General features: G+C 37.5%; 1 protein-coding gene across 1 annotated transcript in view; it reads left to right on the forward strand.

Moving 5' to 3' along the window:
* The first annotated feature begins 427 nt into the window (after positions 1-427).
* TSC1 (TSC complex subunit 1) overlaps positions 428-11,696 on the forward strand; it is a 53,392-nt gene continuing 42,123 nt past the window's right edge. Inside the window, exons 1-6 of the mRNA XM_007944196.2 lie at positions 428-533; positions 1,729-1,832; positions 2,855-3,007; positions 5,222-5,366; positions 7,348-7,502; positions 8,052-8,125. Coding sequence (XP_007942387.1) covers positions 428-533; positions 1,729-1,832; positions 2,855-3,007; positions 5,222-5,366; positions 7,348-7,502; positions 8,052-8,125 — 737 coding nt within the window. The remainder of the gene's footprint in view (positions 534-1,728; positions 1,833-2,854; positions 3,008-5,221; positions 5,367-7,347; positions 7,503-8,051; positions 8,126-11,696) is intronic.

Raw genomic sequence — 11,696 nt, forward strand, 5'->3', positions numbered from 1 at the left:
TGCTCATCTACTCAGACTAGTGATTTGAAGGTCTTGTCTTACTCAAGCCCCAAGGTAGAATCAGAAGTAGGAATAAAACTTAGGTTTGGTTCTGTAACTAAGGTACTGACTGATCCAGTTGAAGAAGTATCAGTTTCTTGAGTTTCTCATTGATGTTTGCTTTTCTGAGAACTCATCTTATTCATAAAATTGTCAAAGGTGACATTATTCTCACACTCTAGCTTCTTTAAGTTTTAGCCAGACTTTTCACTGCGTTTAGCACATTAGCTGGTTTGTTTTGTAGGTGGTTTTTTTGTGAGGTAAAATGGGGCCATTTTATCACATCATTAGCCTGCCTTTTTTTCAGTCTGGTAGTGGCACCAATGAAGAGCCTTTGGAGTCTTTAACGCATGTACTGGAACTGACCTAAGCCCCTCCATACGAGATAATGGCCCAACAAACAAATATCGAGGAGCTACTCTCCATGCTAGATTCCTCCAAGCTAGGTGTGCGAGATGACATAACAACTGTCTTGAAAGACAACCTCAATTCTGGTAAGCAAAATAATATTTTTTTGTTTTTCTGCTAATCAGAAGGGAATGACGTAGAGGTAAATAAAGTGTGATGATAAATTTTAATTTTCATCTTCTAAAGAGGGTTTTTAAAACCACTAAAATATATTACACATGGATTCACTGTGTATGTGTGTGTGTGTGTGTGTGTTTAAAACTTTTAATTATGAAAATATTTAAATATATACACATTGGAAGTAAAAAACTCATATCAATAACCCAGCTTCAAAATTTCTGCCATTCTTATTCCATCAGTCCTTTCTGACTCCTGTCCACTTTATTTTAGAACAAATCTCAGATACATCATTTCATCTATAAATAATACATGTTTTTTTAAATATAAAAATGCTTAACTCCTTTTTAATTAAAGAAATACAAATTTAAACAGTACCCTTTCTTTCCTAGTAGATTGGCCAAAATCAAATATTGATAATAGAATATGGGCACTGTTAGCAGAAGTATAAATTAGTGTTTAGCCTTTTTGGAGTATCCATCATCAATTTAAAAGCTCATATCATTTGGTCAGTTAAAAGAATGTGTACTTCATTATAGCCTTGAATGAAATATAGTGAAAAATTAGAAAAACCCAAATATCATTCAACAGGTAAATGATTAATTATGTAGAGCCATATAGTGAAGCACTATGAGGTCAGTGAAAAAAATGAAATAAGCTACGTGTACTGACATGGGAAGGTGTCTGCAGTACATTGTGAAGTGAAATATACACATAAACTATGTATATGGTGGACCTAAGGAGGGGGTGAGAGAGAGAGAAAGGAGAAAGAGAATGCAAGTAGGAAAAGGTTTTAAAAAGACACCCAAATGTAAAGATACTTATCTCTGAAGAGTGGGTTGGGAGGCAGTTGTAAAGGGGACTTTTATTTCATATACTTTTATGTAGTCTGCCTTTAAAGAGTAGACATGAATTTTTTTTTTAATTTAAAATTTAAAGATAAGGCATTTTGTATGCTTTTATGACTATTTAGACAAATAAGTTTAGAATTATTCTATTGTTAAAATAGATATAAATAAATTTAAGAAGGCAGAAATATAAAGCTAATATAAATTTGAGTAGCATAGGAAGATAGTTTTTGGATTTTGGGACAGGAAGCTATTTGAGGTAAATTTAGAATGTTAGAAGACATAACTCCTATAAACTACCCTTCTCTTTATTTAGACCGAGGTCCTATGCTTGTAAACACTTTGGTGGATTATTACCTGGAAACCAACTCACAGCCGGTATTGCACATCCTGACTACATTGCAAGAGCCACATGATAAGGTAACTGCTGAAATATAAGAGTGTTTAATACATTCCCTGAGAGTAACAGTAGCTATACAGATCTACTACACAATTTATCCAGAGTCTATTTCTTCGATGACTTTATTCTGCAGATGACATTGTTCTCAAGTGATAACTACATATAAAGATAATTTGCAGGATTTCATGTTCCCTGAAAACTTTACAAAATAAAACATTTCAGAAGCTTCTTTAGATTTTGTTTAAAGAAATTCTGTAATTCTGATACTATAATTGTGCAATGAAAGTATTGACTTGTGAGGTACCGATCTTTAAACTCTTTGTTTTGAAGAGGATTTTAGACTTTTTTTAATAAGGGAAATTCTGTTAGTGCAGGTAACTAATGAGTCTAGTCAATCTTGTTTTCCAGCACCAGGCACTTGGAGGGTTTCTTTGTTTTGTTTTGTTTTTGTAGTTTTGTTTGTTTGCTTATTTGGTGAATAGCTGAAAAAGCAGACTTAGGTAAGTTTTGAGTTCATATACGAGGCTGACCTTACTAGGATATTAAGACCTTGCCATTGTATACCTTTTATGAAAAATCTTACATTTTTTTGCCTCTGGGCAGAATTTTAACTTCTGCTGCTACCTTATTTATATTTGAAGCCAAATTATGTAGGCTGAGCTACTATATCAATAAGTAGTTGCTTCCAGCAGAATCCCCTCCCAGCTTTGACAAGCTACCCCAGGCTTGGCAGCAATGGTTATTATAAGAAGTGTAAGATTTGTACTTGAGAATGAGGTGCTACATAGCTATTTCCTCATCTTTTGCACACCTGTATTATGGGCTCCTTTTTCAGAAATTGCAAACTGGCTGCCATCTCTCAGGCCAAATACAGAAGTGTTTTATTTGCTAATTTGGTTTAAAAAATCTTGGATTTGTTCTCTCTGTGTGCTTGGCCTACATCAGAGGAAAGGCTTGGGAGATTGCAGTGCATCAGTGCTGTCTTAATTTGTGTTAACTTCATACCGTCGTCTGAGGATTTCCTATTCTTTTACACGTTCAGCACCTCTTGGACAAGATTAATGAACATTTGGGCAAAGCCACCACTCGTTTATCTATCCTCTCTCTCTTGGGGCATGTGATACGACTACAGCCATCGTGGAAGCACAAGCTCTCTCAAGCACCGCTTTTGCCTTCTTTACTAAAATGTCTCAAGGTAGGATATTTGCAAAGATTTGATTGAAATTACAAACACAGTTTCTGGAATTTTGAACAATTAAAAGCACTCAAGCTAGATTTTAACTTCAGGGTTTTTTTTTTTTTTAAAAACTTCTAGGCATTAGATTTTTCTTAAAGGTAGTATTGCTACTTGATGAGTAAGTTTTCACATGTATCACTGTGTTTAATGTCTTTTGTTCAAGCAAATATGGTAAAATTTCAGTCAGATTGGTTAAAAAATTACATTATTCCAAACCTTTCCTATGTCATTTTCTAGTCTTTTCTCAGTTTAAAACACTGATTTCTCTTTTGATAACACCCAATCCCACCCCACCCTTGTTTCTTATTTCTCTTTTAGGTAATAGGTGTGCTGGATTAGAACGGGTTAGCCTTTTAGCCATTTAGGAACATGTTCTTGTTGCAGCTGTAATTAAGATTTTGTTGATACAAGGTCTAGTGAAATGCAGTCTACTTTTTTTGCACTAAATTTATTGCATTTTTCTATATAGGGAGTCATAATTTAAATAGAACTTTATGGTTTACTTTTGACAATAGCTTGCTGAAATACTCAGGGCTATTTGCTTAATCTGTTTTAGTTCCTGGACTTGCTTCCTATCTATAAAATAAGAAAATGTGGTTAATATTAACTGGCTGTACCTCACAGAGACATGAAAATATCCAGTAGTATTTGTTCCAGGATGGCAGTACCTTTGGATTCATCTGATACAACACCATGCAAATTGATTTTTGTCTCTACCAATAAGGGTAACTGTGTTTTATTCTCCCTAGAGGTGGGCTCAAGGAGTCACATTGTCAGGGCATCATAAAAATCATTTAATGTTAATAAAAAAGGAACAATTTTAACAAGTTAATTAAAAAAAAAATATATATATATATATAGAGAGAGAGAGAGAGAGAGAGAGAGAGAGAGAGAGAGAATATTACCCAGTTTTGAGGATAAACTGTTTTGAGTATTTATTTAGTTCAGATTGCAAAACACTATCTCTTCCAAAAGGGTAAGCCTTGGTATTGAATCATGGACTATTACCCAAGTCTTCAGTTAGAATTTTTAATAAACTGAACTGAAGTTAGTTCTTTTTAATGCTAGGAGTGATTATTTATGTGATAATATATTCTCCATTCTCCTACCAGTATATTACGTTTTTCTTACCTGATAGGTCTGCCATAACAAAAGGCTTGGTGCTTGGTATAAAATCTAAATATATTTATAACTTTATTTCCAGACTCAGATTCCTTTTATAATAGGAATACTGGGTGTCTTGTTTAATGAATTTCAGTTACTTGGCAAACATTCATGATTTAATTATGAGTCAGGTGAGCCATTGTAGGTAGTCTGAGTTGATTCATTATCCATTGGGTATTAAGTGTCTTCAATTAGCCTAAAGTTATTTGACCCAATAGTTATGGTTGGAGGTCACCATATTGTTTCTTATTTGCTGATCTCTAAATACTGCTCTGAAGGTGAGCCATTAAGAAAATATGTTAATATTGTAGTCTTTTCTTCTTAAATTTTATTTCTGTTGTTGTAGTCCTTTAAAAATAGTGAATTATTTGTCAATGTGTAGTGATTTTTTTTTTAATTAACAAGAATAAATATTTTTAGGATTTGGATGAATGAAGGAAAACAGAATAAATTTCCTCTTCTATTAAAAAGTAGAATATCTTGGTGCTATAAATAAGCATCCTAAGGCTTTAGGATTAAAGTCCCAAAGTCAAGTTTAAACTCATCTCCTGTTTGAGTTTGTTATAGGTGTATTGTGAATGATCTTCACATACTCCTTAAGGTAGAGCTAGTCATCAGTAGTTTTCTTGTTGACTCAGTTTCAATGTTGTCCTTCCAGAATCCTTTGGGATAGGGAAATGAGCCATGTGAGTGAATTTGTAATTTGTGGTTACTTTTTTATTTAGCAAGGAGCTCTGGTGGTGAAGTGGTTAAAGCATTTGGCTGCTAACCAAAAGGTTGATGGTTCAAACCCACTAGCAAGAGAAAGATGAGGCAGTCTTGGAAACCCTGTGGGGGCAGTTCTACTCCATCCTATAGGGTCTCTATGAGTCGGAATCAACTTGATGGCAGTGGGTTTTTGTTTGTTATTTAGAACCTCTTCACATACCATATAGTGTTGACCCTAATACTGATCCCAATGCTGTGTCTGACACATTTTTCTTCTTACCTGGCTTTTTTTTCCGGCAGACTGACACTGATGTAGTAGTCCTCACAACAGGAGTTTTAGTGTTGATAACCATGTTACCAATGATTCCACAGTCTGGAAAACAGCACCTTCATGACTTCTTTGATATTTTTGGCCGTCTTTCATCGTGGTGCCTGAAGAAACCAGGTAAAGTTCTCCCTATATACCTGTCAGAACCTAATGGATAAATGTTTTCATTACTGATTAGTAAGTCATGCACTGTCAGGGAAGGACATGTAGAATTTTATAGCTGAAATGGGTGGCTTTGCCTAATAAGAGGAGGAAATACCTTGGTTACTTACATTGTAAGCACGTATAAGAAGCATGATTATTGAGATATTTTCTTTATTCTGGATGCTTGAAAGGATTAGTTATCAGAAGAAAATTAAGTGGCGAGAGGTAAAAGTTTCTACTTTTCAGTAGTTAAACTGAAAAACAACTTTAATCGTGACTGTAACTATATCGGTCTAACTTGCCAAACATTTTTGTCTTACTCCGCTGGTCTTTTGTGACAGAACACACATTTCCAATTTTGAGAGCCTGTTTATTATATATGCAGAAGGAGGAAGGAAAACGGCATGTCCTAATTAGCTTCCTAATTTCAAATACTGTGGGATTTTCTTTTCATATTGGCAGGTGGCACAGCTCTATCACTGTGGTTCAGAACCTATAAGCATATGAAATTTGCAATCTTTTGGTGATCCCAGCATAAGATATCTGTATTGAAAGGATGAAATGTTTAAGACCTGTGAAACAGGATACTGTGGCTTCCTGTGCAGGATTAAGTAACCAAGCACAATACCCATAGGATGCCAGTTTATTTAGTAGGATCTTCTTTGGGAAAAAGGAGTGGTCTGTCTTTATGGAGGAGCTTTTTTATAGACAGGGACTTTTCTATAAAGTCTTGGTAAGGTTAGATTAACTCACTTCTCAATTTCTCCCACTCAGTAGTGTATGTAGCTTATTCAGTTAATTTTTAGAAAATAGTCTTTTCACTCTGTAACTTTAAATTTGCATAGCTACAACTATATACTGATTGTAAAAGGCTCTTACACATTCATTCCACAATTATATGAATGCCTGTTACGTACCCAGTATAGTACAAGACACTGAGGATACAGAGATGAGTGAGACAGTCCCTGAACTTAACCAAGGGCATTTGGAAGAATCAGCCCTAGGGCATGATGGACCGTGAGACCAGAAGAACTAGATGGTCCCTGGCTACCAATGCCAGCTGCTCAGGAGGGGATCAAAACTGGAGATCCTGGATAGAGTGGGAGGAAAAATGTGGAACAAAATCCAAAAACACAATAATGATCAGAACTACTGGTCAGATGGAGTCTGGTGGAACCCCCCAATACTATGGCCCTGGGATACACTTTGGGCCTGGAATAAAACTCACTCCCAGGGGCTGGCTCCCAGCGCAGTAGTAAATAAGATGTACACGCAGACTTCTCAACCCAGGGTAACGCACCCACGTACAACCCTTGGAGCAGTTGACCACGGGGCACCAGAGGGGGAACATTCACACAGAGGAAATCCAGGATACACAGGAGTACGTAACTGTGAGGAGCACGGGGTGGTGGGGAGGGGACTACTGGGAATGGAGGGGAAGAGAGTGGGTTAGAGTTGGGGGTGGTAATTGGGGAGTGAAACCAGTGTACATGAAATGTTGAATGTAAAACAAACTATAAATTTGCATCTAAAGCACAATTAAAAAAATAAAAAACCTTGTGCTTAATTGGACAATGGAGAAATAGAATTACAAATTACAGGGAGAACAACTATCATGATAAAAGAAAGGTAGTTCAGTGTTGTAAAAATGTTTGGGATCCTTTTTTGGGAAGGACCGGAGAGGAGGGCGGAGATTAGATTAGTAAGAGCCATTACATGCCACACTGAGTAGATCAGATTTTATCCAAAGGTCATAGGGAGCCATTGATGGATTTTAAATAGGAGTGTCTGATGTGTTTAGATCTGTATTTTAGAGAACTACTGAAACTACTGCTTTGCTATCTTTGGAGTAAAAGGGGAGTAGATAAAGGGCATGTAGGCAGCCTTTGTCTATTTTGCACACACCAATCTTGTGTCCAACTAAGAGTCTCCTCTAAATGGTTTCCTTTTCTAGGCCATGTGACAGAAATCTATCTTGTCCATCTCCATGCCAGTGTTTATGCTCTCTTTCATCGCCTTTACGGAATGTACCCTTGCAACTTTGTCTCCTTTCTACGTTCTCACTACAGTATGAAGGAAAACTTGGAGACTTTTGAAGAAGTGGTCAAGGTAAATTAAAATAGTTATTTTTTTGATAGTTAACATACTACTACATTTATAATCTTTTGGATTAAATGGTTACAGAAAAATTTTGAAAAGAAATTCAGCCCTATTTTCATGGTAACAGTTTTATTGAGATGTAGTTCACATATTTTACAATTCATCCATTTAAACTGTACGATTCAGTAGTTTTAATATAGTCACAGAGTTGTACTGGAACCAATTTTAGAATATTTTTATACCTCTCAAAAAAAAAAAAATCCTGTATCTATTAGCTGTCACTCCTCATTTTCCCCTAGTTTCTGTATCCTTCAGCTTTAGGCAACAGCTAATCTACTTTCTCTATCAATTTGCCTATTCTGAACATTACATACAAAAGGTATCATAAAATATGTGTTCTTTTGTGAATAGTATTTTTCATTTAACATAATGATTTCAAGAGTCTTACATACTGTTATATGTATCAGTACGTCATTTTTATTGCCAGATTGTATTCCATTGTATAGATTTAGCACAGAAATTCAGCTTTTTATAATTTGTCAACCCAAACTCTTCTAGCCAATGATGGAGCATGTGCGAATTCATCCGGAATTAGTGACTGGATCCAAGGACCATGAACTGGACCCTAGAAGGTATAGAAACTAAACTATTAAGTGACACAAAATTTTAAAGAATCTCTTGAGAGATTGAAAATGTAATCTAGGAGCTATCCTGTTAAAAAAATATTTGGCAATATAGATTTTATTCTACTTACAGAATCATTCCATTTTGAAGGACTTGTACAACTCTGTATGAATTTAAAACATATTCCTAACAGTTTGATGGAGAACTAATAACTGTTTTAGCAGAGAGATGGACTTTTCAGTGCAAGTGCTGGCCCCACAGAACCTCAGAAAAGCTTACACTTTGATGGTACAAGTTATTTGCAAGGCAGCAGGTGAAGCACATGGCTAAAACAAGTGGATTGTAGAAAAGTCTATCAAATGATTGGACTCCCGAAGTCCCTTTCTTTGTCAGGCGTAGCCAGGTGACTTCCATTCTCAGTGAGGCCCTGCAAAAGTTCCTTGGAGAAACTGAATCTGAGAGGCTCCTGATTTAAAGATACCAGGTATGGTGGAGGGTGGAACTGAGATTAAGATAGGAAAGGAGGAAATTAAATGATCTGTGAGAAGCTCAGCTCCCTCCCCCTACTTTTCTCTGGCTGCTGCCAGGCTTACACTCTTTAGGCAGGGGATTGAACCCTTTTTGGAGAAACTGACTCATATTTGTTGATCCCCTGCTGAAAAAACCGACTTGTTTCCTATTCCTCTATAGTGAATCTCATCTCTCCGCAAGCCCTGCAGAGTCGGCTTAGGGTAACTTACTGTGAAATACAGTGTATGTAGAAAAGTATATAAAACACATATGTAAAGTTTAATAATAACATGTAAACACCCATGTAGCCACCACTCAGCTTAAGAAATAGAACATTATTCATACATTAGAAGTCCCCATTTGCAGTCATCTTTCCCTCTTGTCCCCCATTCTACCTAAGAGAAAACTACTACTCTTGCTTTTATATTAATCATTCTCTTGCTTTTTTTTAAAGGAGCCTTAGTGGTGCAGTGGTTAAGTGCCAGCTGCTAACCAAAAGGGCTGCAGTTTGAACCCACCAACTGCTCCATGAGAGAAAGAGGTGGCAGTTGGCTTTCATAAAGATTATAGCCCTGAAAACCCTATGACGCAGTTCTCCTCTGTCCTATAAGGTTGCTATGAGTCAGAGTCAACTGGATGGCAATGGATTTTTTTTTTTGGTGTGCGTGGTTTTGCATTTATTTATAGTTTTGCCACATGTATTGTTTTATTTTGAAAAGCTAATTAGGAAGCCATTTCTGGCAGTCTTGTCACTACTAGATGACAGCTTCCAGGAGACACGGGGATGAACACTCTCTGAGTCTTGGTCTGACTTCACCTTCCTTGAGAGTTTACAAGAGTCCTTTTTGGGGAAGTCAGTGGGCAAAGCCACAAGTCCTGAGAAACATAAGGCTTAACCTAGTTAGAGCATCTGACAAGGTCTATAGCAAGGATCAGGTACTGGATGTACTGCTGAAATATGGTCAGAGGAGGCGACTGCCCTGTGTTTTCTGCTTCCAAGCTCACTGTGACCTACTTCCTGCTCTCAGGAATAGGTCAAAGCAGAATGCTTCTGTAGGATGAAATGAATGTCTTCTGCCAATCCAAGCACAAAAGGGAGAGTAGGAACTTCATCAGCACATGATCAAGACGAGCTAAGTACAGACATGATCTAGGCCAGGATCACTTGGACACTCTGTCCTCTGGTCAAAAGAGCATACACAATTTTGCAACAATAGTAAATACAACCAAAAAATATATGTACAGTAACATGGGGAGATGTGGATAAGTATGTGAATAGAAAAACATACTCAAATAAATGGATGTACATGTATAGGTGTATCTATAGGCATATATGGGAGCTCAGGTGGCATAGTGTCTAAGGCATTTGACTGCTAACCAGAAGGCTGGCAGTTCGAATCCATCTCAACAACAGTGAGTTTTTTTTGTTTTTTTTTTAAATAGGCATTATATACATGCACATGTATGTGTGTGTATATACACACATGTATGTGTGTGTGTATATATATATACACATATATGTGTGTATGTGTGTATACATATAAATAAATAAAACTCACTGCCATCGAGTTGGATCCTACTCAAGTGATCCCTCCTTGGGTTTCCAAGGCTGTGTCTCTATAGAAGTAGATTGCCCAACCTTCCTTCCATGGAGTGGCTGGTGGGTTTGAACCACCAGCCTTCTGGTTAGCAGTCATATGCCTTAGACACTATGCCACCAGAGCTCCCATACATACACACACACACACACACACACACAGTGTTTCAAGTGTTGGCAGGGTTGCACATGGCGCATGGGTTTCAATGCAACTTAGAGACTGAGACAGACTAAGAAGAAGGAAGAGGCTATCCACTTCTCAAAGAATTGGCAGGGAAAACCTTATGAATAGCAGAAAACCACTGTCTGATACATCACTGTGCAACTTTATGAACTTTATTTATATATACACATATATAAATCTGTCCTGAAAGAAGTGAAGCTGAAAGCTGAAATGCTCCTTGGGAGCGAGAATGGCCAGACTTCATCTCATCTACGTTGGTCATGTTGTTAGAAGGGACTATTTGCTGGAGAAGGATATCATACTTGGTAAAGTGGAGGGTCAGTGAAAAAGGGGAAGGCTCTCAAAAGGTGGATTGACACAGTGGGTACAATGATGGGCTCAGATAAAGCAGGGATCATGAAGCTGGCACAGGACTGGGCAGTGTTTCATTTTGTTGTACATAAGGTTGCTATGAGTCAGAGACGACTCAGCGGCACCTAACAATAACATATATATGTATACATACACACCTATATGTTTATGTGTGTTGCATGTATATCCACATCTGTAACAAACCACATAGGATGCACAGTTAGAGAGTTTTCCTAGACATATCTAAATAACTCATGTGATTGGTTTACTGGCTCTAGGACCTTGGGGCCATAGTCTCAGGGGACAACTTAGTTGGCATAACATTGTTCACAAAGGTAATATTGTACAGTTGAGTATGATGGGTAGCGTCTGGGATTTTAAAAGCTTGCAAAAGGCCATTTAAGATGGCCTGTTGGTGTCTACTTGTGTGGAACAAAAAAAGAATGATGGAAATCAGAGGATCAATGAAGAAACCAATCCACATGAACTATAACTGCTTCAAACCTGAGCTCAGAATTAAATGGTCCTGGGCTACCAATACTGACTGCTCTGACCAGGAACATGATAGAAGGTTCTGGATAGAATGGAAGAAAAATGTAGAGCAAAATTCAAATTCCTTAAAAAGGCCAGACCTACTGGACCGAAAGAGACTAAAGGAACCCCTGAGACTAAACCCTAAGATGAACTGGAATTGAAGCCCTCTCAATGGGTCATGGACAGAGCAGAACAGCAGCTAGGGATCCAGGTAAGGGGAGGGACCCAGGCCTCACCCCCAAGAGGCAGAAAAGTGGGGGAAAAGAGAAACCAGAGGGACAACAGAACAGAGCAGCAGCCAGAGATCCAGGACAGGGGAGGGCCCACCCCCAACAGACAGGAAAGCAGGGGAAGGAGAAGTGTGTTAGACTGCGTTCTCTAGAGAAACAAAAACTAGCAAAGC

This window comes from Orycteropus afer, unplaced genomic scaffold, assembly GCF_000298275.1.
Source record: "Orycteropus afer afer isolate SDZICR_OR568_19922 unplaced genomic scaffold, OryAfe1.0 scaffold00123, whole genome shotgun sequence".
NCBI classification, from domain to species: Eukaryota; Metazoa; Chordata; class Mammalia; order Tubulidentata; family Orycteropodidae; genus Orycteropus; species Orycteropus afer.